Source organism: Drosophila serrata, unplaced genomic scaffold (assembly GCF_035046125.1).
Source record: "Drosophila serrata isolate PLE 108 unplaced genomic scaffold, ASM3504612v1 contig_249, whole genome shotgun sequence".
Taxonomy (NCBI): Eukaryota; Metazoa; Arthropoda; class Insecta; order Diptera; family Drosophilidae; genus Drosophila; species Drosophila serrata.
The window spans coordinates 3,283,841-3,305,952 of record NW_028257147.1 but is presented as its reverse complement, the minus strand read 5'-3'; the positions used below and the strand labels follow the sequence as shown (position 1 = coordinate 3,305,952).

General features: G+C 34.4%; 1 protein-coding gene and 1 non-coding gene across 14 annotated transcripts in view; one reads left to right on the top strand and one right to left on the bottom strand.

Annotated features, from left to right (window-relative positions):
* The window catches only part of LOC110182277 (apoptosis-resistant E3 ubiquitin protein ligase 1), a 33,928-nt gene that overhangs the window by 4,620 nt on the left and 7,196 nt on the right, over window positions 1-22,112 (top strand). For 4 of the 13 annotated variants that reach the window (XM_086832649.1, XM_086832645.1, XM_086832652.1 and 1 more), the window contains exon 2: window positions 6,829-7,083. The exons of 2 other annotated variants lie outside the window; for them this stretch is intronic. In XM_086832649.1, the coding sequence (XP_086688775.1) occupies window positions 7,008-7,083 (76 nt within the window). In that variant the 5' untranslated portion in view covers window positions 6,829-7,007. Of the gene's footprint in view, window positions 1-6,728; window positions 7,084-20,274; window positions 20,577-22,112 lie in introns of those variants that run through there. 7 more of the 13 variants (XM_086832651.1, XM_086832647.1, XM_086832653.1 and 4 more) reach the window with 3 other exon arrangements.
* TRNAQ-CUG (transfer RNA glutamine (anticodon CUG)) lies at window positions 183-254 on the bottom strand. The gene has a single exon. It is a non-coding gene; the product is annotated as a tRNA-Gln (tRNA).

Below are 22,112 nucleotides of genomic sequence, written 5' to 3'. Positions count from 1 at the left end.
GAAAGTAATTAAAATGTATTATAAAATAATGGAAACATTCATCTTATAGAAGGAATTTGAGATCATCATTCACTAAATCTTTAAGCCCATATATTTTGTTATATAAAAATATTTTAGAAAAAAAAGAAAATAGATTTTCCTTATGAAAAATATAAAAAGAAAAAAAAAGTTGAATGTCTATCAGGTTCCACCGAGATTTGAACTCGGATCGCAGGATTCAGAGTCCTGAGTGCTAACCATTACACCATGGAACCTTGGTGATCAATCGCCGTCCAATCTCTCAGTTCCACTTCCGGTGCTAAAAATAGAGCTTAAAAAGTTGTAAGAGCTGATAAAGCAAAAATAAAAAATAAAAAACAATAAGACCCAAAACAAGATGTGAGAACAATGTAAGGGAAACATATTTTGCATAAGGGCCAAAAAAGCGAGTTGAACATTTTTGCCGAGCCAACGAAATCGCCTGGCCAATTGAAAAGGGAAAATGCAGAAGGAAAAGGCAGGAAAATCGAATGGGAAAACAGGGGAGGAAACACAGTTATATAGGATCGGAAGCATTTAGTTTGTGCAACAAAAAAGAGGAAATAATTGTTTGGTAAACATTGACCAATGTCCGTCGGAGGCACAGAAAGCAAACAAAATATTTCCATTTCTTCTTCGTTTGTGGCCCAAAAAAAAGAACCTTTTCTTCGTTTGCTTTTCTTTTTGTTTCATTCCTGCCTGCAAGGAAATTAAAAGGAAATTGCCCTTGTTTTTCCTCCTCCCCCCCTCAGAAAAATAAAGGAGTGTGTGTGGGAGTGACTGTTAAGGCGGTGGAGTGATAGGGGAGTGTGCGGCTGAGCAAATTAAAAGGTTTTTATCCCCCAAACTGAGAGCCTGCGGAGACTCACAAGCAGTTAAAAATGACACAAGTGCCAAGAGACAGAACACGATGCAAATAGAAAATAAAGGAAGCTGCAATAAAAGCAGGCCAAAACAAAAACACTGATGTGGAAAATGTGGAAAACAGAAGATTCCACACACTCTTTAGGTTATTAGAAAAGTGCACAAAAATCAAGGGATGTGAAATTAATAGGGGAAAGTGCTTAAAAGTATGCTACGGAATAAATTAAAATCGAATTTTTCCAACGAACTTGGCAAAAAGTCTATATAATTGTTTTAAATAAGTTAAATTAAGTTAAATCAGTAGTAAAAATTATTAATCTAAACTTTAGATTGTAAGGTACAATACTGTTACTGTTTTAATTTAATCAGTTGCTTGGAAAATGCCACAAAATATTTAAAAACCATGTATTTTATCATGTTTTAAAAACGTTTTCAATTGCTTTCAAGCCTTAAACTATTTTTTTTAATTCCCCGCCTTGCTTTCTACTAAAATTCCTACTAAAATGATAGTATCCTTTGGAAGGATATATGTAGGCACCAGCAGAGAACACAAAGGCAAGGCAAGAACAACAAGAGCTACACATGTGCAAATAACAAGAGGCCTCATTGTGAATCCTTCCCTTCCTCCTTGTCTCTTTCTCTCTCTTTCACACACTCTTGTTTTCATTCAGCTCTCTTCCTCTCTATCTCACTATCTCCCTCTCTCTTTCTCTGGTTGTTTCCCTCTCCCTCTGGCTGTTGGTGCGGTGACAGCTGCAACTGTTTTTGTTATGTAGGCCAAAGATGTCAGAGCGGAAACACACGCCTCCCGACTGCTGCCATTCCGTTCGCACACACACACACACACAGACACACGCACACACACTAGCCACAGTGAGGTCTCTGTAAAATAACCTAAAGAATTAAAAATGTTTTTAAAAATATATAAAGTAAATTTTCCCTTATTCAAATTGATAAAAGGATTCATATAGTTCTTTCTACAGAATATCCAATACATATCTCTGCCATTCCGCTCGAACACATTATCCACAGTGAGGCCTGTGAATTGAATTATAAGATCAAATCGGAAATCGATCACAGCTAAGCTTAAAATACACGAATTATTGAAATTTAAAAATCTCATATCTCAGCCAAAAAAGCATTAATTTTAATTCGGAAAGCTTTCCGATGTTAGTTTTTATTAGGTTAATAAATATCTATACTTTATTAAAAAAAACATTTTTTTGTAAAATTTTTGAAATTTTGACGATGTGACCCCTTATAAAAAATTGAAAAAATTGAAAAATTTCAAAACAATTTTTTTTCTGCCGGACATAGACAGATTGATTTGCCTGTTGATACTGATCAAGAATATATATGATTTACAGGTTCGTAAATGACTTTCACTGGGTTACAACCCTCTGACTAAAATTAAAATATCCTGGAAGGGTATTAAAAATACAGCAAATTCAAATATTTCTCCTCAATTTAAATGTATAAAAATAACCAATTTGTTTCTTCTACAGAATACCTACTGTATCTTTATATATGTATATTGCTAGTCTCCTTGGCGCTGGCGGCGCTCTTTTGCGGTTAGTTATCATTATTGCCATGGCCCTCGACAGCATTTTGTTGTAGATCCTTCTTCCATATCCTTGTTGCTGCTGTTGTTGTCTTTGTTTTTGTCGCATTTGTCAGCCACAATTATTATAATGCAGCAGCAGCCAAGTCCTTAGACTCAGCCGCAGCCTCCACATCCCTTTTCTTTTGGTAAATTATCATATTGTTGGCGGCTTTTGTTGTGTCCTTGAATGAGCAAACAAAGCGTATGAGCCAAAACAAAAAAACATTTGCGCATTTCAACGCAAAAGATTATTTTCAAACTTGCATAACAGTGAACACACAAAAAAATGAGCAAGCCCAGAGGAAATGAGAAGCAGTTTAGAGCCGAGTTTGTTGGGAAATTGCTAAAGGATCCTGGCTTGGGTTACCGTGGAAAAGTCTATGAAATAATTATTAAATGCATCCTCTTTAAGGAAAGTTTTATGACATATCAAGGCTTTTAACTAGTTATTAAGAGTATCGTTCTCAAAGAAATTAAATTGTTAACAAATATTATAATAGTTTTCTTTAACTTTTTCGAATAATTTTAATTATATTTTTTTTGCCGCATTTTCTTGGTATTTGTCTTTTTAAAATATCCGCCAAATGTCATCAAAAAATTTTATAGTTTTATTGTTATTTGCCCAATATACCTTGCCATATTCGCGGCAACTAAAAACTTTGCCGCAGTCTCTCAATCTCATCGCATTTTTACCCCCCTATAGGCTTAGTCATTTTCCATCTGCGGCTGCTTTTCCTCGACCGCAACTCATTCCCAGGCCCTGATATCCTTGCCGCTTTTCCGTCTCAAACTTTGGCATTAACATAAAGTACGCATTTCGACCCGGCTTTCCACTAAAGAAATTTGTAGTCATAAAAGTTTCAGTATCATGCCTATATTTTCCTCTACTCGTATCTTTGAACTGTGAACTCGAGAGCCCCCCAGACTTATGACAAGTTATGGTTAGCGTAGGCCTGACTAGTCCTTTTTTTTTTTGTTGTTGGTTTTTCTTTTGCTGGGAAAGTCTATTTTTTACTCGATTTGGTCGACTCGTAAAACAACAAAATATGGCATGAGCCAACATTTACTTTTACACGCAAGACAAAAGGCGGAAAAGCGGAAGGGGAAATGGGAAATGAAGGGCAGATTGGACATGCACTGGGGAAATCTGATAATTGAATTTCCATTGTGAGAATATATCTTTGAATTTTATAAAGTGAAATTAAAACAAAGGGGTTTTTGATTTTTAAGATATTTAAAGATGTTTTTTACATATAACTAATCACTGTACCTTAGAAGAATCTTTAAGAATCTTTTCTGAGTAAAAAGAAAGAGTTCAAAAGTATTAAAATTGACTCCAAAATATATAACATTCTTTTAAGGATATAATAAAATATATAACTTATTTTTTAAATATTCATAACCTTCCCTATCCTCTTAATTTCTTCAAACTCAAATCGGCACATTAAATAAGGACTTTGATTTGATCCCTAAAATTTTTCTCTCAGTGCCTTTGGCAACGTGTGTGGGCCACTTGGTTGACCCCAAAGCAAATGAACAGCTCACTTTCATTACAAATTCCGGCAGTAAACACACACACACATACACACACACACACATGAGGAGCGCAGACAAACAAATGCCAGACACACAGAGAAAGTTTTGCCAGCAGCTCGCATTACCAGACATCTCTTCGCACACACTCACACATATAGGAAACAGGACCTGAGAGGCAGGGGCCAGGATATTCACACACATAGATCGCACATTGGTTGAGCAAACAAAAAAAAAATGGCGCCATCAATGGCCACCTTTCTCCATGCCAATGATGACGTTCATCATCATCATCATCATCATCAAGGATGCTGTTACGAAATTATTGACTTCTCTGAGGAAGGGGAAGGGGAAGAAAATGAAGCCAGGGAAAGGGGAGTGGAGCAGTTGGCGCATAATTTTTTGCTCACGTTTTTGCCCCACTGTCAATGTCGAGAGTGTCATCAATAAATATTGGCCCTGTCCCTGCCCAAAGCCTTAGATCTTTTTGCTCCTGCGGTTCTCCCCGAATCAAGATGGGTGACTTTTGCACATCGATGTGGCAGCCACTGACAGGATTTGATTGTATGGGCCCAGCAGCAAAAAAAATAAAGAAAGGAGAGATAACCAGGACTTGGCTGAGAGATAGTTGAAGATAGTTTTTGTGGAAAAATAAAGCTACAAAAAGTATGGCGCCAGAAAATTGTCCTTTCAAGGACTTCAAAGTTGTGATATAAAAACAATGAGGAGTTTTTTAAGGGTTTCAAGAATAAACTTCTTAAATAGTAAAAGTTATAAAAAATATAAAAAGATAATAATGATTTTAATTTATCAAAATGTCTTTCGAACAGATATCTTTAGTTGAAATTAAAGGACAATTAACAGTTAATTATGGTTTTAAAAGACATTTCATTATTTTAATTCTAACTCTACTACCTCGTTTAATTCAAGTTTTTTATTAAGGATCAGTGCTCTTAAATAAAGTTTCTTAAATAAGACTATTAATTGGTTTTACGAAACATTCATTAAATATTTAAATGTCGAAGACTATAGCCAAGTTTAATATAGAATGCAGGCGGTTTTAAATGCTTAATTTAATGGATATAAAATTTAATACAAATAATATTAGCTTTTTTAATAATTATATTTCACATATGAACTTGTATTTATTGACTTTGTTAAAAGGCATACAAGCTTTTTTTTATATTTCAGCTTACTTAGTTTCACTTAAATGATCGTAGCTTAAATATAATTAAAAGCTATAAAACTCAAAACATTTTCTCTTATAGTCCTTGAAGTTTAATAAGAATTTAGGTTTCCGCATAAATTAGAACTCTAATCATTCAATTTTATTTCTTTGTATTTGATAATACATTTGTCACATTTCTTGTCAATTTACCCAACTTATCCAGTTTCCCTGTTTTTAACCCGTCTCGTGGCAACATGCTTGTTTATTATCCATGTCGGAATGGCACGCGCAAATCGTTTGTAGTTTTTATTGAGCTGTTCTCAGCAATTTCTCTTTAGAGAGCAGGACCCTGCAGGACTCCCTTTCTACACATTCTCGCCGCCTTTCTTCCTTCACACACTTGACTGTAATTGAGTCTCAGCTGTGTAAATAAACATCGGGTGTACTATACTATACTATATACAAAAGGAGAGGGGGAGAAAATGTGAAAAACAGGCACACGCAACGTGGCGTATACTCGATGTGTGTGTATACTAGATGTGAAATAGTTGTCCTTGCCAGGTCAACAACAAGGAGCCATTGTCTCTGCTTTGTTCCTTGCACTTTTAAGTTAATGACAGCAATTTGAGGCGGGCCGAAGGGTTGAGAGAGAGCTGGGAGGTGGCTTACAATGCCATCAAAATGGTGCTCCCTCCCTACAAAGGATGCAGATCGATGGTGGTGTTGTTGCCACTGTCATTTGGCACTTTCCACTTGAAAATGTGTTTAAAATTAAGACTACCAGAGGAGGCAAGAGCAGGGCACTTTTCCCGCCAGCTAATGGCGGTCATGAAGGCAGTTGATTAGAGAACACAAAAGAAGGAACTGAAGAAAATTTCCTCTAGCAGAATGAGTGAGTGCAAAAATAGAGGGAATAAACTTTCATTTTGATTCCAAAGCTTTTGGCAAGTTTTATTATATATTTTCTTGGCAAGACAATAAGGCAAAATTACTGTGAAATTACAGAGAGGAAATGAGAAAAGAAGGAAGGAGAGGAAATGTCCTTACAGTGCGTTTCTTAAGAGTATATTCCATTTTGAAAGAAGATTAAGAGTTATGAAGAAATTGTAATCTTAAAATAAGTTAAAGTGGAATATTCGAAATATTTTATTTGGGAACAATTTAGTAAGCACTAAGTCGTAAAATCTAGGGGCAAAAGGTGGCTTTTTAAGAGCTCTTTATTATATAGTGGGTTATTCGCCTAGAAAACTTAAATTCCTAGTTTAACTGATAAAAAGATAAAGTTTTGCAACCTTACATTTGTGTACCATACTGTCCTAGCCTGATTCTGCTTCTGGCAACTTAAAATTTTGCAATGTCCTCGAGCCAAAAGCTATGGCAACTTCATTTTATTCCATTATCAGTTTTCAACTTGTTCTCTTTCTTCACAATTCGCGTAGATTTTCTCTTGTTTTGTTGAGTGATTTTAGTTCTTTTTTTTTTGTTAAACTTTTACCCAAACTTATGGGAAAAGCGAGCTTGAACCTGCTTTTATATGTATAGGGTTCTGTTACCAAGCGGCACGCTCCCCGTTCCTCCGGCAGCTGCCATCGGTCGTTAGTAATCCGCAGCTATGCATGAAATATGTCAAAACTTTCCCCAGCGAAACTTTTTTAATAAATTAAAAATTACAAAATAATACAAAAGGCAGTAAAAAAAGAATCGAAAATAAAACAAAGGAAAACCGAAAACTGTAACTAAAGACATGATATAGCCATTAAGTTGTGACATAAAAAAAACAATAGAAATCAAACGACAAGCGGTAAAGGAAGCGAGATCAGCATGTGGTCGCCGGAATCGGAAATAAATTCCATTGCCATGGCCACCACAATGCGCCATTCGCAGTCCTCGTCCTCAGGTGAGTTCCTTGTTTCCAAGTTTTTTGTTCTTTTGTGGATTTTTGTGGGTTAATTTGCCCGCGAAGGAGCCACATGTGCCTGGTGCATCAAATTCAAATTTGGTTTGTTTATTTGACGTTTGGCTAATGCGGCGTATGCGCAATATGGCGCTCATTCTCAAGTGCTTCCGTTTCCGGTTTCCCTCCCTCAAAAAGCCTTTCAAAGGGTACACAGAGAATAAGTGAAGACGATATTAAAGTGAAAATGCAATTAAAAATCAGTATAATATTTTTATTAATTAATTAAAAGGTACTTAATCGCAACAGATTCAGTTCTTGAACTGTTAATTTACATTTACATTTTAAGTTATTTTATTTACTAAATATTTTTCTTTAATATTACAAAAGTGTTCTTTAATTATCTTTTAGGCCTTGTAACTTATGCATTTATATTTCAAGTGCCTTAATATGTAACCCAATATACCTATTCTTATCCTTAGAGTACTATTAATAATTTTTTGCCGTGCTACTTTATATCCTTGAACACTCCGAATGAAAATTGCTTAACCTTTGCATTGAGCTGAGCCTCTCATGTGCAGTCGGGTTTTTCAGGCTTTCCTTTATGTTTTCCTATTCCTAATTAAAACGAAAGTCAAGTGCGGTTCGAGCACGTTTTTCCCCCGCTTTTCCATCGCATTTCCCCTTCGTTTTCCTTCCCGTTTTCGTTTGTGCCTTCACTTGATATCGCCTGCATGCCAATGACATAACCCCCCGAGAGGGATAGGGGTTTAGAAGGAGCCCGGGGGCTTAGTAGGAGCCTGCCTCCTAAAAGCCAGTCCGAAATGCAAAACGCAAATGGCCAGCAAAGTGCTCTTATGCACGTAATGTGTAAGCGACTCTTTGGGGGTGGGATTTAGGCCTGGCCCATAAGCCCGCCGGGCCACTGTTATAGACGGGGGAAAATTGAAATGGCAAAGAGCGGGCCAAATGATGCAACATCTGCAGTGTTTGGCCAAGGAAAAACTTGAAATCTATTGCGGGGTCTTTAAAGGAGATTTAAAGAGGATAACCATAAGTATGGAAATAAGTGAAAATAAGGATTAATTTGGATTAAATACGTACCAAAATTAAAGTGTTAAATAAAATACTTTGTGAGTTGAAATTAAAGCTGCTTTAAAAAAGATTAAGCTCTTTTTAAGCATCGTTTAAATCATATGTGGTGTTAAAAGGATAACACTTTCGACCTCATTAATGACAGCTTTTAAGTAGATTGTCCACTTAAATTCTGATGGCTGAAAATTGATAGGATTATTGGTGACCTTTTTTTTCCATTCCATTTCATTGTGTGAAAAGAAATGATTGCATTAATGCAGTTTCGCTGTTTCCTTTGCGATTAATTAACATTAACTCAATGTCAATAAGTGCTATTCAGGATTGAAAAGCTGGAAAATCATTTGCCATTTCTTTTTGAGTCTTAAGCCTTTTTTTAATTGAAAGTATATATTGACTAAGAACTTCGAGATTTATTAAAAGTCTTTAAAAATAAATTCGTAACTTTAATTGGGAAAGAAGACTTAATGAATGGTACATTTAGCTCAGTTATATATTACATACTACTGGAGGAATATTTGATGTAACTATTATAATAAATTTTAAACCGCTTTTATTAATTTCTCACTATTAAAGTAGAAACATTTTTATTGAATTGATTTCATTTAAAACTTTATTCTTCCCTGAAGAATATCCGAAACGTGGGGAATATTTGAACTGATTATTAGAATATAGTTATTAAACCCTTTTAGTAATTACCCCCTCTTAAAATAGTAATATATTTACTAAATTTATTTATAAATTTAAAACTTTATTCTTCCTTGAGTAATATCCTTTTATCCTTACAGTTTTATTCATCCTCCAAAGTGATTTTATAACTTGATCTCCTTGTGATATATTCGTTCAAATTTCATTCATACTTTAAAATTTCTGACATGAAATATATGTGCACTAAGTAAATAATTTCCACCATAAACAATTTCCATTCAGGACCTTCAACCAAAGCCCACACCTACACACACAAAACACATACACACACTCACACACACACACACACACACACTCTCGTATGAATACAAATGCGAAACTCCAATTGGCAAATGCCAAAGTGTTGCAGCTTCGTTCGTGTAAATTTGTTTATGCGAATTTCCATGTTTTCAGTGCAAACACACAAGGGGCTAAGAATGTATGCACATGTGTGTGTGTACGTGGGTGTGGGTGTGTGCATGGCAGTGTGTGTAGGCGCAGAGGCAAATATTCCACGTTCAACCTGCGTTTTACTGAATTTCCATACCCTCGTCTAAGGTATTGCAGCTGTGAGCAGGTGTTTGCTTTTCACAAAAGGGCAGGTTTTCCTTTTTTTTAAGCCCCCCAAAAGTGAACGTGAATAAAACGTTCCCTTGGGGTTTTTCAGTCATGGGGAATTTTAAGGATTTTAGAGTTTTAGGTAAAGTTGACATAGGTTTATTATTTATAGAGAAATTAAATCTATAAATAATGACTTCAAAATTATTTGCAATTTATTATAAAAGAAAGTTACAAGCTTTAGGTTAAATAAATATTATCAAAAACTATCTAAAATAGGGTTTTTCTTTATAAAAAATTAATTAAAGCAAGAAAGGAAATTAGCTTCGAAAAACCGAATTTAATTTACCATTGCAGGATCGAATTTAATCTTAATCATAACGAAGCCTAAAGTATTTCTAATTTTGGATCGATGTTTAACTATATTTTTATATGAAAATTTTTTCAACTAATCAAATCAAAATAATCGCATAACTAGTCGAAAAAATCATTCATTTCAAATCGGAAACCTTTTCTATGCTAGTTTTTATTATGTTAATAATTCTGCATACTCAATATATAATGAAAAAAATAAATAAATTTGTCGTTAATTTTGTAAAATTTTGACGATGTAACCCTTTATCTATTTTTTTTAAATATTTCAAAAATTTTGTTTTCAACCAGACATGCCTAGATAAGTTCAGCTCTTTATTCTGATCAATAATATATGTGACTTATTGGGTCGGAAACGACTCCTTCACTTAGTTTTAAGCTTCTGACTTAAATATAAAGGGTATGAATATGGTTTTATAAAAAAGAAGCTAACATACATAAATAATTTTCTGTCTTTAGCTCTTGTTTTAATAATTTCACCGTATTATATTAAATAAAGTTGTTGAGCTGTAACATTTTGTGACATCTTTTTAAAACACCATTTAAGTCGATTTCAAAATCCCAGAAAAAACCTTTAACGTGATCTATTTTATTTGAGAACTTACGAAAAACATGACAATCAAATCCATTTAATGCCATCATCAAGGATCATCAAGGGTATTTGAATTTTAGCACCTGCACTTGGACTTCCGATTGCCACCCTTTTTACTGCACTTCGCCTCTTGGGCCATTTATTGCCAGGACCCCAAGAGAGAGAGAGAGAGAGGGAAGAGAAAAGGACTCGCCTCCATTTGCAGGCTGTAGTTTTCAGCTTTTGGTTTTGCATTCTGTGCTGATGGCAGTTGGCAAATGTTTTCTGCCATGTTTGCCAGAACCCAAACATACTTACATATATATATAAAAACATATATATAACATGTGTGTGGACTGAGGTAACGCTTACCTAAACCAGTTCATGTTTGCGGTTTTTGGTTTGGCCAACCCCCTCGCCCCTCGCCCCCAGCTTGCCAAAAGTGCAACATTAATACTTTGGCATTATGGTTTTAACCCAATTTGGCTTCGCTTTACCCAGTTAGATAAAAAAAAGCTAAATAAAATTAAAACAAAAAAATATAAGTGGCGAAAATAGAGGAAAAACGGAGGTAGAGGTAAAAGTTTGCAGGCTCATGTCAGTGGATTTTTCACTGCTTTTCCGTGGGCGTGTGCATTAAAGTTGCAAATTGGTTTCTGTGGATTTTTCACCTACATAAAACCGGGGAAAGTGCAGTTTTCCGCCTGGCAGGCAGGAAACAAAAGCCGGAGCGCTTAATTAAATTGCCCAAAACAGATGAGAAATCAAATAGCAAAACTACTGGCAACTGCGATTATGTCCGGGAGTGCAAATTGTGATTAAAAGTTCATGGTTGGTTTGGTCTTATTATAATGAATAAATAATGGAATTTATGCATTGCATTCTACACTCTCTCTCACTCTCTCGTTTTGGGAAAGTAGGTTAAGTAGGGTTTTCATCCCGCTGAAAAAAGGGTTGCTTTTCCGTTCCACAAATATTGTTTGCATAACAATTGCACAAATGCATATTTTTCACATAAATTTTGTTGATAGCTGTGGCCGTAATGACTTTTAATTCACCAATCGAAATTGCATTTGAATTTGCATTTGGTTTTAATGTGACGGCTGTGAAAATTTTATTTAAACGAAAATTTAACGATTTAAAAGGGAAAATGTAATAGTAAATAGGCGTAGCCTTGATTTAACTTGGGTATTACTTAGATAAATGTATGATTTGAAAATATAAATAGGAAACGTACAAATATCGTTTTATCATTTATTTTTCTACTAATTATAAAGTAAATAAATATACCTATACGTATGTCTAAAATTTTTAAATATTTATATAGAAGATTTAGGAATTTAGGAACCCACTTAGGTTAAGGACTTATTCTCGTTTAAACTATCACCTTAAAGATTATATAGTAATTTGCTGTGTATCCTCGTAATGATTATTACTTAAATTAATTTTAAATCCTTCCAGTGCTCACTTAAATCAATTCAATTATAGATTTCTATGTATTTATTACCTTATTGTAATTGCAGTCAAACAATTATGTCCAATGATTTGCAATTAAAATGTAATTTAATGGCCATTATGTCTAGGTCTGGGTTTAATTTCAATACATTTTTTCGATGAAATTTATTATTTAATTGTACTTTCCTTTCCTATTCCATTTACATAAAATTCAATAAATTCCTTTCTAGCCACCGAAATGTGCACTCAATTACAAATCGATAAATTACAGAAATGCAACAGCAATTCATGTCAAGTTGGCCTTTCTCGTTTGGAATTTGAGGAATTTACATGAAAAATGCTGGCTCCTTCCTCCTTTCTGTGGCATTCCTGGGTGTGAATTATGCTCCGGGCTGAATGCATTTTCCACTTTTCCTCTCTGCATTTGTGGTTTTCTAATGCCCGCAGCTTCAAATGTAACGAACATCATTCCCCATTCCCAGACTTTGGATTTCAAATGGCAAAAAACCATCTGCAACAGCTGCTGCTGCCAAGGGGCACTCAAATTAAGCGACATTTAATGTCACACCCCCTGAATCCTGGGATCCTGGGGATCCACAGGATAAAGGGGTTCTTGGGGGGGCCAACAGCTGTTTGCCTTCAAAGTTGGCCATGCGGCTTGTGCGGGCTGTGTGCCCGTATGCAAAGGATGCTGTCGGCTTGTGGATGCCACAAAAATGTAAAGCAGCCAAAAAAAAAAAAAAACGAAGGAAGCTGTGTAAGGTATGTGAAGAAGGTGCAAGAGGAAGGATATGGCCAGGTGCAACAGCTGCGGTTAGTTTGTCGATGGTCGAATGAAGCTTCAAGCCAAAGGTGCAAGATGAGACCCCCCGTGTCTAGTCTTTATCCAAAGCATTTTAAAGATGCACAAGGAAAAATCTTAGGACAATAGATTAAAAGCTAAAAAAATATAAGCTAATGTAAACTATATATAAAACTACCTACAAAATATTTGAAATTAACAATACAATACAATAAGAAGGTTCTGCTGAGTATCGTTTAAGAAAATAATTGAAATAATCAAGCCATGATTTTAAATCTTTTCAGATTTAATTCGCTTGAAGAAATCTATTGATTTTTAAATTAATTTTATACTGATTACATTTGTGTTATTATATTTTTAACTCAGAAAGGCTTGGACTTAAATCCTTAAACTCTTGTATTTCTTATTACTAGTTATTCCTTTAAGTAAGAAAATATTGATTGCGCATTTCCATAAAAGCTTTTCCCAGTGATCTCCATTTTCTGCCGCCTGCTTGGGTAATTTTTCCCCTGCTCTGGCCGCTTTTCTTTGCCTTTTCCTGCCAGCATTTTTTTCTTCTTATTTATTCCTCTCGCCTGCCAACAACGTAGTCATCCTCGTTCTTAAGGTCCTGCGCCTCCTTTTTTTCTCAGCTGCGGCATTATTTGCAGGCAATTGCCAACGAACACTTTTCACCCCTCTTTCTCTGTGATTTTTTTCTTACTTTCTTTTATTTTCTTCGAAATGTTTGCCCCCCAAGTGTGAGTGTTTAAAAATTTTATTGCAACGCTCATTTTGTCTGTCCAGGCTTAGGTAAACTGCAGCTGCTTTTGGGGGGGGAAAAGGGAAAACTATGTGATGATGGCTTCTTTTCTCTGAATTTTCCAGCCTGTCTCTATTGCTGTCTGTTGTCCCTGGAGGCCAAGGCTCTACAGATTGTGTGTAGTTGGTGTGTGTGTGTCTATAGAAATACTTTTCCGAGATAAATGGAATGGCTTTTTGTGCCATTGAAAGTTGAGAATTGTCTAGGTGAGCATTTATTTAGTTTGGAGATATAAGCCAGATTTTATGGGAGTCACCAAAGGTGATTTGATTTTAACTAAATGTTAGGTAGGTAGGATTAATATTTTTTGAAGATTTTTTAAAGGGGTTTAACTTTAATGGTGAAGAATTGAAAGGGATCTAAGTGAATAACAATCAAATTTGATTTTTATTAGAGTGATAAAAAGCTTAACGAGATCTGCTATCTTATTTTAATGAAAATATCTACTTAAATGTAATGTAATAATGATAAATACTTTAAAAAGTCTGTTATCCCTATTTTAATGCAAATTTCTACTAGAAATTAATTATATTTAAAATGTTATGTGTCTTTTATTATATATATTTCAGCTCAAAGAAGCTGGGGTCGGAAAAATTTTTTTTTTGAAATTTGAAAGCTGGAATCGTTTGCCCATCGTTTGCCCATGTTTGCCCACCTTTTACTTTTTTTTGCCCACGTCCAGTTTTGAAAATATTCGACTTTGAAAATTTTAATCATTTTTCGAAAAAACAAAAGTTGAATTTTTTCAAATTTTTTTTTTGGAAATCGCAATAACATCGTTTGCCCACGTTTGCCCACCCTTTAGAATTTTGAAAAAACTTCAAGTTTAGAAAATTTTCAAAATTGTACTGGGAAATTTTGAATTTTAAAATTTTGAAAACTGGAATCGTTTGCCCATTCGTTGCCCATGTTTGCCCACCCTTTACTTTTTTTTGCCCACGTCCAGTTTTGAAAATATTCAACTTTGAAAATTTTTCAAAATTATAACGTTTGCCCACCCTTTAAAACTTAATATTTTTAACAAAAAACGATTGCCCACCTCTTAAAACTAAATAAAATCGTTTGCCCACCCTCTAAAATTAAATATTTTTAACAAAAAACGATTGCCCACCTCTTAAAACTAAAAAAAATCGTTTGCCCACCCTCTAAAATTAAATATTTTTAACAAAAACTGATTGCCCACCTCTTAAAACTAAATAAAATCGTTTGCCCACCATTTAAAATTAAATATTTTTAACAAAAAATGATTGCCCACCTCTTAAAACTAAATAAAATCGTTTGCCCACCCTCTAAAATTAAATATTTTTAACAAAAACAGATTGCCCACCTCTTAAAACTAAATAAAATCGTTTGCCCACCCTTTAAAATTAAATATTTTTAACAAAAAATGATTGCCCACCTCTTAAAACTAAATAAAATCGTTTGCCCACCCTCTAAAATTAAATATTTTTAACAAAAACAGATTGCCCACCTCTTAAAACTAAATAAAATCGTTTGCCCACCCTTTAAAATTAAATATTTTTAACAAAAAATGATTGCCCACCTCTTAAAACTAAATAAAATCGTTTGCCCACCCTCTAAAATTAAATATTTTTAACAAAAACAGATTGCCCACCTCTTAAAACTAAATAAAATCGTTTGCCCACCCTTTAAAATTAAATATTTTTAACAAAAAACGATTGCCCACCTCTTAAAACTAAAAAAAATCGTTTGCCCACCCCCTAAAATTAAATATTTTAAACAAAAAACGATTGCCCACCTCTTAAAACTAAATAAAATCGTTTGCCCACCCTTTAAAATTAAAAAATTTCGTTTGCCCACCCCCTAAAATTAAATATTTTTAACAAAAAACGATTGCCCACCTCTTTAAACTAAATAAAATCGTTTGCCCACCCTTTAAAGTTAAAAAATTTCGTTTGCCCACCCCTTAATTTTAAGTATTTATATTAAAAAACGTTTGCCCATGTCTTAAAATTAAATATTATCGTTTGCCCACCCCTTAATTTTAAGTATTTTTATTAAAAAACGTTTGCCCAACTCTGAATATTAAATAAAATCACTTAATGTGTTATGTTTACAATTGTTAAATCCGTAATATCGGTTGCAAAAAGTACTTGTAACGAAAAAAAAAAACATATTACAAAATTATTATAAAATCTGGTTTGGAAATGGTTCAAATTGCTACGTTATAAAAATTCTACTAAAAATTTTACAATTCAATTTTTCCGTTTTTTAATTTTGCATAAAACATACCAGCTATGGCCGAAAAACATCTAACGACAGGTGCCAGGACAAAAAAACACTACTGCCTCAAACATGTTGCAGACAGAGTGGCGGCCATACGATATAAGTCGTTGTTGCAGAATTGTGATCCCGAAACTTTATGATTTCTACCGCCTATCTGACGCCAAAAATTTAGTAGAATTATTCTTATAAAGTTTGGCGCCTCAATGATCGCAACCGAGAGTCGTCTGGGAAGACTTCATGTGGCGCCTCTGCCTGCGTACGCCAGACCATACAAATTGTGGGACTACCTGTGGCAAGGACTTGCTGGCGCCATGTATATAGATGGGAATATCTGCATATTAGAATACAGGGATCTATATATGTAAATACTACTAAATAATAGACGTAAAGGCGCCACATGAAGTCTTCCCAGACGACTCTCGGTTGCGATCATTGAGGCGCCAAACTTTATAAGAATAATTCTACTAAATTTTTGGCGTCAGATAGGCGGTAGAAATCATAAAGTTTCGGGATCACAATTCTGCAACAACGACTTATATCGTATGGCCGCCACTCTGTCTGCAACATGTTTGAGGCAGTAGTGTTTTTTTGTCCTGGCACCTGTCGTTAGATGTTTTTCGGCCATAGCTGGTATGTTTTATGCAAAATTAAAAAACGGAAAAATTGAATTGTAAAATTTTTAGTAGAATTTTTATAACGTAGCAATTTGAACCATTTCCAAACCAGATTTTATAATAATTTTGTAATATGTTTTTTTTTTTCGTTACAAGTACTTTTTGCAACCGATATTACGGATTTAACAATTGTAAACATAACACATTAAGTGATTTTATTTAATATTCAGAGTTGGGCAAACGTTTTTTAATAAAAATACTTAAAATTAAGGGGTGGGCAAACGATAATATTTAATTATAAGACATGGGCAAACGTTTTTTAATATAAATACTTAAAATTAAGGGGTGGGCAAACGAAATTTTTTAACTTTAAAGGGTGGGCAAACGATTTTATTTAGTTTAAAGAGGTGGGCAATCGTTTTTTGTTAAAAATATTTAATTTTAGGGGGTGGGCAAACGAAATTTTTTAATTTTAAAGGGTGGGCAAACGATTTTATTTAGTTTTAAGAGGTGGGCAATCGTTTTTTGTTTAAAATATTTAATTTTAGGGGGTGGGCAAACGATTTTTTTTAGTTTTAAGAGGTGGGCAATCGTTTTTTGTTAAAAATATTTAATTTTAAAGGGTGGGCAAACGATTTTATTTAGTTTTAAGAGGTGGGCAATCTGTTTTTGTTAAAAATATTTAATTTTAGAGGGTGGGCAAACGATTTTATTTAGTTTTAAGAGGTGGGCAATCATTTTTTGTTAAAAATATTTAATTTTAAAGGGTGGGCAAACGATTTTATTTAGTTTTAAGAGGTGGGCAATCTGTTTTTGTTAAAAATATTTAATTTTAGAGGGTGGGCAAACGATTTTATTTAGTTTTAAGAGGTGGGCAATCATTTTTTGTTAAAAATATTTAATTTTAAATGGTGGGCAAACGATTTTATTTAGTTTTAAGAGGTGGGCAATCAGTTTTTGTTAAAAATATTTAATTTTAGAGGGTGGGCAAACGATTTTTTTTAGTTTTAAGAGGTGGGCAATCGTTTTTTGTTAAAAATATTTAATTTTAGAGGGTGGGCAAACGATTTTATTTAGTTTTAAGAGGTGGGCAATCGTTTTTTGTTAAAAATATTAAGTTTTAAAGGGTGGGCAAACGTTATAATTTTGAAAAATTTTCAAAGTTGAATATTTTCAAAACTGGACGTGGGCAAAAAAAAGTAAAGGGTGGGCAAACATGGGCAACGAATGGGCAAACGATTCCAGTTTTCAAAATTTTAAAATTCAAAATTTCCCAGTACAATTTTGAAAATTTTCTAAACTTGAAGTTTTTTCAAAATTCTAAAGGGTGGGCAAACGTGGGCAAACGATGTTATTGCGATTTCCAAAAAAAAAATTTGAAAAAATTCAACTTTTGTTTTTTCGAAAAATGATGCAAATTTTCAAAGTCGAATATTTTCAAAACTGGACGTGGGCAAAAAAAAGTAAAAGGTGGGCAAACATGGGCAAACGATGGGCAAACGATTCCAGCTTTCAAATTTCAAAAAAAAAATTTTTCCGACCCCAGCTTCTTTGAGCTATATATTTCAATTTAAAATTTGTAGCTTAACATATATTTTGCTATTTACATAAAGTAGACATTAAATCCTGTTATTATTACTATTGATAACATCAACTCTACTTTACTACATATCCCAGAAAATTGTAGATTTTAAATAAACATATCTTTCTCAAATCTTAGCTTTTTCGAACCTCTTTCAGTTACTAATTGGTGAAATAAATTCATTTTCTTCTCTATTTCCTTGAGTGAAATTTCATTATCAAAACCTTACATCTCTTTCAACTCATCATCATTTAATTAAAATTGTATTATAAATTTGATAATTAAAATGCTTTCACCTTACAACCTAAACTAATTCAATTTAGGATATTTCCTATCTTGACTTTGGCTTTACTTTCCTCCTCTTAAAACCCATTAAATGCAAATAAATACACCTATACCTTCACGTACGTGTCGCAGACAGAGATATATCGTAAATATATAAACACGTTCACATCGCATATACACAAATCTAACTGCAGTTGAGTGGTGTATATAGTATATATAGTATTTTGGCTACAGATTTTCCCTAAATTGCGAAATTCATATTGAAAGCAGGCAGGAAGGGCAGGGTTTCGGCAGGATATAGAGAGGGGAGAGCGGAGAAGAGAGAGCACAGCTTGCCGTAAGGACACTTGGGAGCTAACACAGAGAAACAGAGAGAGAGAGAGCGAAAGTGAATGAGAGTGAGATGGTTGTATGGCTGTTTGTGTGCGCCAACATTGCGTATACGTAATTTGCCGAGACTGTTGCCAAAGTGGCATTTTGAATTTATGCCGCCACTTGAGGCGAGTGGTGTGGCAAGAAGCCCAAGATGAGTGTTTTCTGTTCTTGTATGAGTTATATATATAACTGAGTGTGTGTTTGTTTCTGCTGCAAAGAGTGCGCTTTATTTTAAATTAAATATGCAAATACTTACTTCTGGCACCCACATACCCTTATGCTTACGCTTCATGGTTTTCTTTTGCTAGTGCTGAATCTGCTTCTGCTAGTCCTGGCGCCTGGATCCTGGCTCCTGGAACCTGTCTCCTGCAGACAGGCATACATAAATTATTGTAAGCAGATGAAATATTTGTGGATGAATTTGTTGCAGCTGCCGAGTGCAGTCATTGGACATTGTTCTCTCCTCTCTGCTCCTGTTTTTCCATTTTCCTGCTGATTTATTATATCCAAGCGAGAAACTTTAAGCTTAACACGGAAAATATATTTGCAATTGTGTAAAAAAAACAAGCACAAAGCTTTATCAAGGGAATTATTATTACTTTGAGGGAAATGAAAATATATCTGCAATGCACAGGAAACCTTAAGAGAGTATTAGATATATTATTAGATGTATTATTATATGTAAATTATAATCTAGAGTTTAAACAAAGTAAAATACATTTAGGTTTTAATTTTTAAAAAATTCCTTAATATGTAAGTCATGATTTTAAAGGGGTTTACTTAAATATTAAGCTGTAAGCTTAACCCTGTACTATTTTTTGTAAGTGCATAAAGCCAGGAATAAGAAGGCAAAGGGAAACACACACACACATATACACACACCCGCAGGATGTCCTCGGTGGAAAATGAAGCTGGCAATTTTATCATTTTTCACTTTGGTAAACAAACACAAAGGGTGAAATGTGCGGCGGGGGGGTTGTGCGGCGTAGGGGTTAAGGAAAATATTGTGGCTTTTGTTGTGGCAACCTTAATCGCCCCGTCTGCCGCCCCCCCCTCTTCACAGCGATCGAATGTCATTCAAATTGTAATTTCTGCAGCTTCCAACGACGGAGAACAATCGATAAAAAAGGATAAAGTAAAAGAGCACAACAATGCAGGGATAACAATGGAGCAAAAGCACAAAAAGGATAGCACAGGGAGACAGAGAGAGAAAAAGAGATGAAATGTGGGAGGAGAGTAGAGGTGGTAAAACAGGAAAATTCCAGAGAAAAAGCAAACAATAAACAGCAAAATCATTCCCTGCATTTCCCTTGGAAAAATCAGCCATTGTGCAATAACAGCACGTTTCGAAATTGTAAAAACCCAAGTCAAAATGAAGTGAAATAAGCTCTGGGTTTTGAGAGATTGATCTTCTTAAAAAATGTATAATATAATATTGAGATCACTCTACTTATTTGTCAGTGTTATTATCTCCTTAAAAAGAATCAAATACCATACTGCTTATACCCATTGCGCACTGTATCCCCAGGCTGGGGGACATGAAATTTTTATTTGGCTTTAAGTAGCCCTCGGCTAATAGGCCAAGTTTGCTCGCTCTGCAAACATTTGCCCAGCACTTTGGCGAGGCTTTGCTCCGCTCTGGCATCCTGCCTTCCTGCCATCTTTGCCATCCTTGTGCTAATGAGCGAACAAAGGACTCAGGAGGGGAAGAAAATCTCCATTATTACGAGCCTGAATTTCGAAACTCAGCAAGTCTCTTTTGAGTTGTTTGTCAAAATTAACGTAGACGGAAATTGGGAACCCAATAGGAACCTTTAACAGATTTCCCCCCCACATGGGTCAGATGCAATGCACGCCCGAGGATATGGCTCTCAGGCAGGATTTAATCATGATCCGTAGCTATGTTACCTATAAGGGTTTTCCGGCAGACTATCTGAACAACTATGATATAGCCTTGATCCTAAGCAGCATCAGGGTTGGCGGTGCAATAAGATCCAGTAAAGGAAAAAGTATTCCCTCAAGCGAAGTAAAGTTGTGTTTTAGTCAAAAGATGGGTAAGAAAAAGGATAAAACTAAAATGAACTAATATAGTTTTACTAAGAATTTATAAATGCAGCTTTAATGTATATTTTTTTTATATATTTATGTGATTAAATATGGCTTATATATAATTTATCTAGCACGATTTTGTCAATCTATTTTCTGTCATTTTGTCTGCATGCTGAAAATCAATTTATTCCACTTCACAAAAGTTCATAAAATATAGATATCTATCAACAGACAAGTCGGCATGAAAATATCAAGTATACGCCTACTTGTTCGTGTGAAAGTAATTGATTTTCTAAGGGAACAAATAGAACTCATTTATTATTTAATTGATTTTTGTTTAGCTTTTCCTGAAAATAGAATTTTATTGTATAAAAATAATGTCAATCATTTACTTCAATTTTATATACAAAATATTCCAATTTAATAATATTTATTTAGAGAATTAAATTGGTAATTATACAAATTAATAGGTATTACTGCTCTTAATTTCTTTCTATTGCATATATGTATTTATTATTAAATTTCCATGTTCAAAATAAGTCTTTTAGAGACTCATTGTAATTCCCTTTCATTTAGAAATAAAACATAAACCCAATTTGAAGCCTAGATCCCTACTTAGAAAATTGAATTTCCTGCATTAATAGATCTAAATCCTAAGCTAAGCTCTTTTAATTACTTTTATTTCAAAGTCATCAAGTAACTTTTGATGAAGAAATTATCCTGCTGTGCCTTTTTTTGTCCTTTTGAGAGCTTTGGGTCTTAGTCACTTAGGGCATTTATGTACGAGTTCCTTTGCCTACCTGAACTCCTTCTCTCATAATTTCTGCTTCAACTGTCAAAAGTCAGCCTCATCAGTCATTGCTGCTCCTTCACCCTAGAAGCTTTCACTTGACATTTATCATCACCCATCATCCCTTTGCCCAGGATGAACCATCATCTATATCATCGTCATCATCATCGTCATCCTGATGATTATCCTTGCACGTCGCGCGCTTTAACCTTCAAAAGGCATTTTCATTTAGCGGCCTTCTCCTTTCGCTTTGTTTGTCAGCTTGCCACGCTTTTCCTTTTCTTGATTTTTTTGTTTGTGTGACTTTTCCAGCGATATTTTTGCACCCTCTGTTTGGTGCTTAATTAAAACCGATTAGTAATTCCTGTTCAGTCAAAGGTCGTTTGCTGCAGCGCCATTAAGTATGCAATGGAAATACTTTAATTATACTAATAGCCAGGCTTAAAGCAAAAGAGAAAGAAAAGCTGAAAAGCTGAAAAGCATGGTAAAATATTCCTAGGAAAATGTAACTTTTCATTGTTGGCACTTTGGACTTTTCAGGCATTTTTCTGCGGCCAAAAATATACGTATTTATATCGCCTCATTCGAATCAAACGGAAGTCGTTCGTTTCGCGCGAAATATGAACAAGTTAGGAATAAAATGGACAGAAGGGAAATGCGGCAATGGGAGGGTCCTGTAGAAATACGAAAGAAATTGGTAACGAAATGAATTCGTTTTCGAATGTCAGGCACGCAAACTTTGCCTACTAAC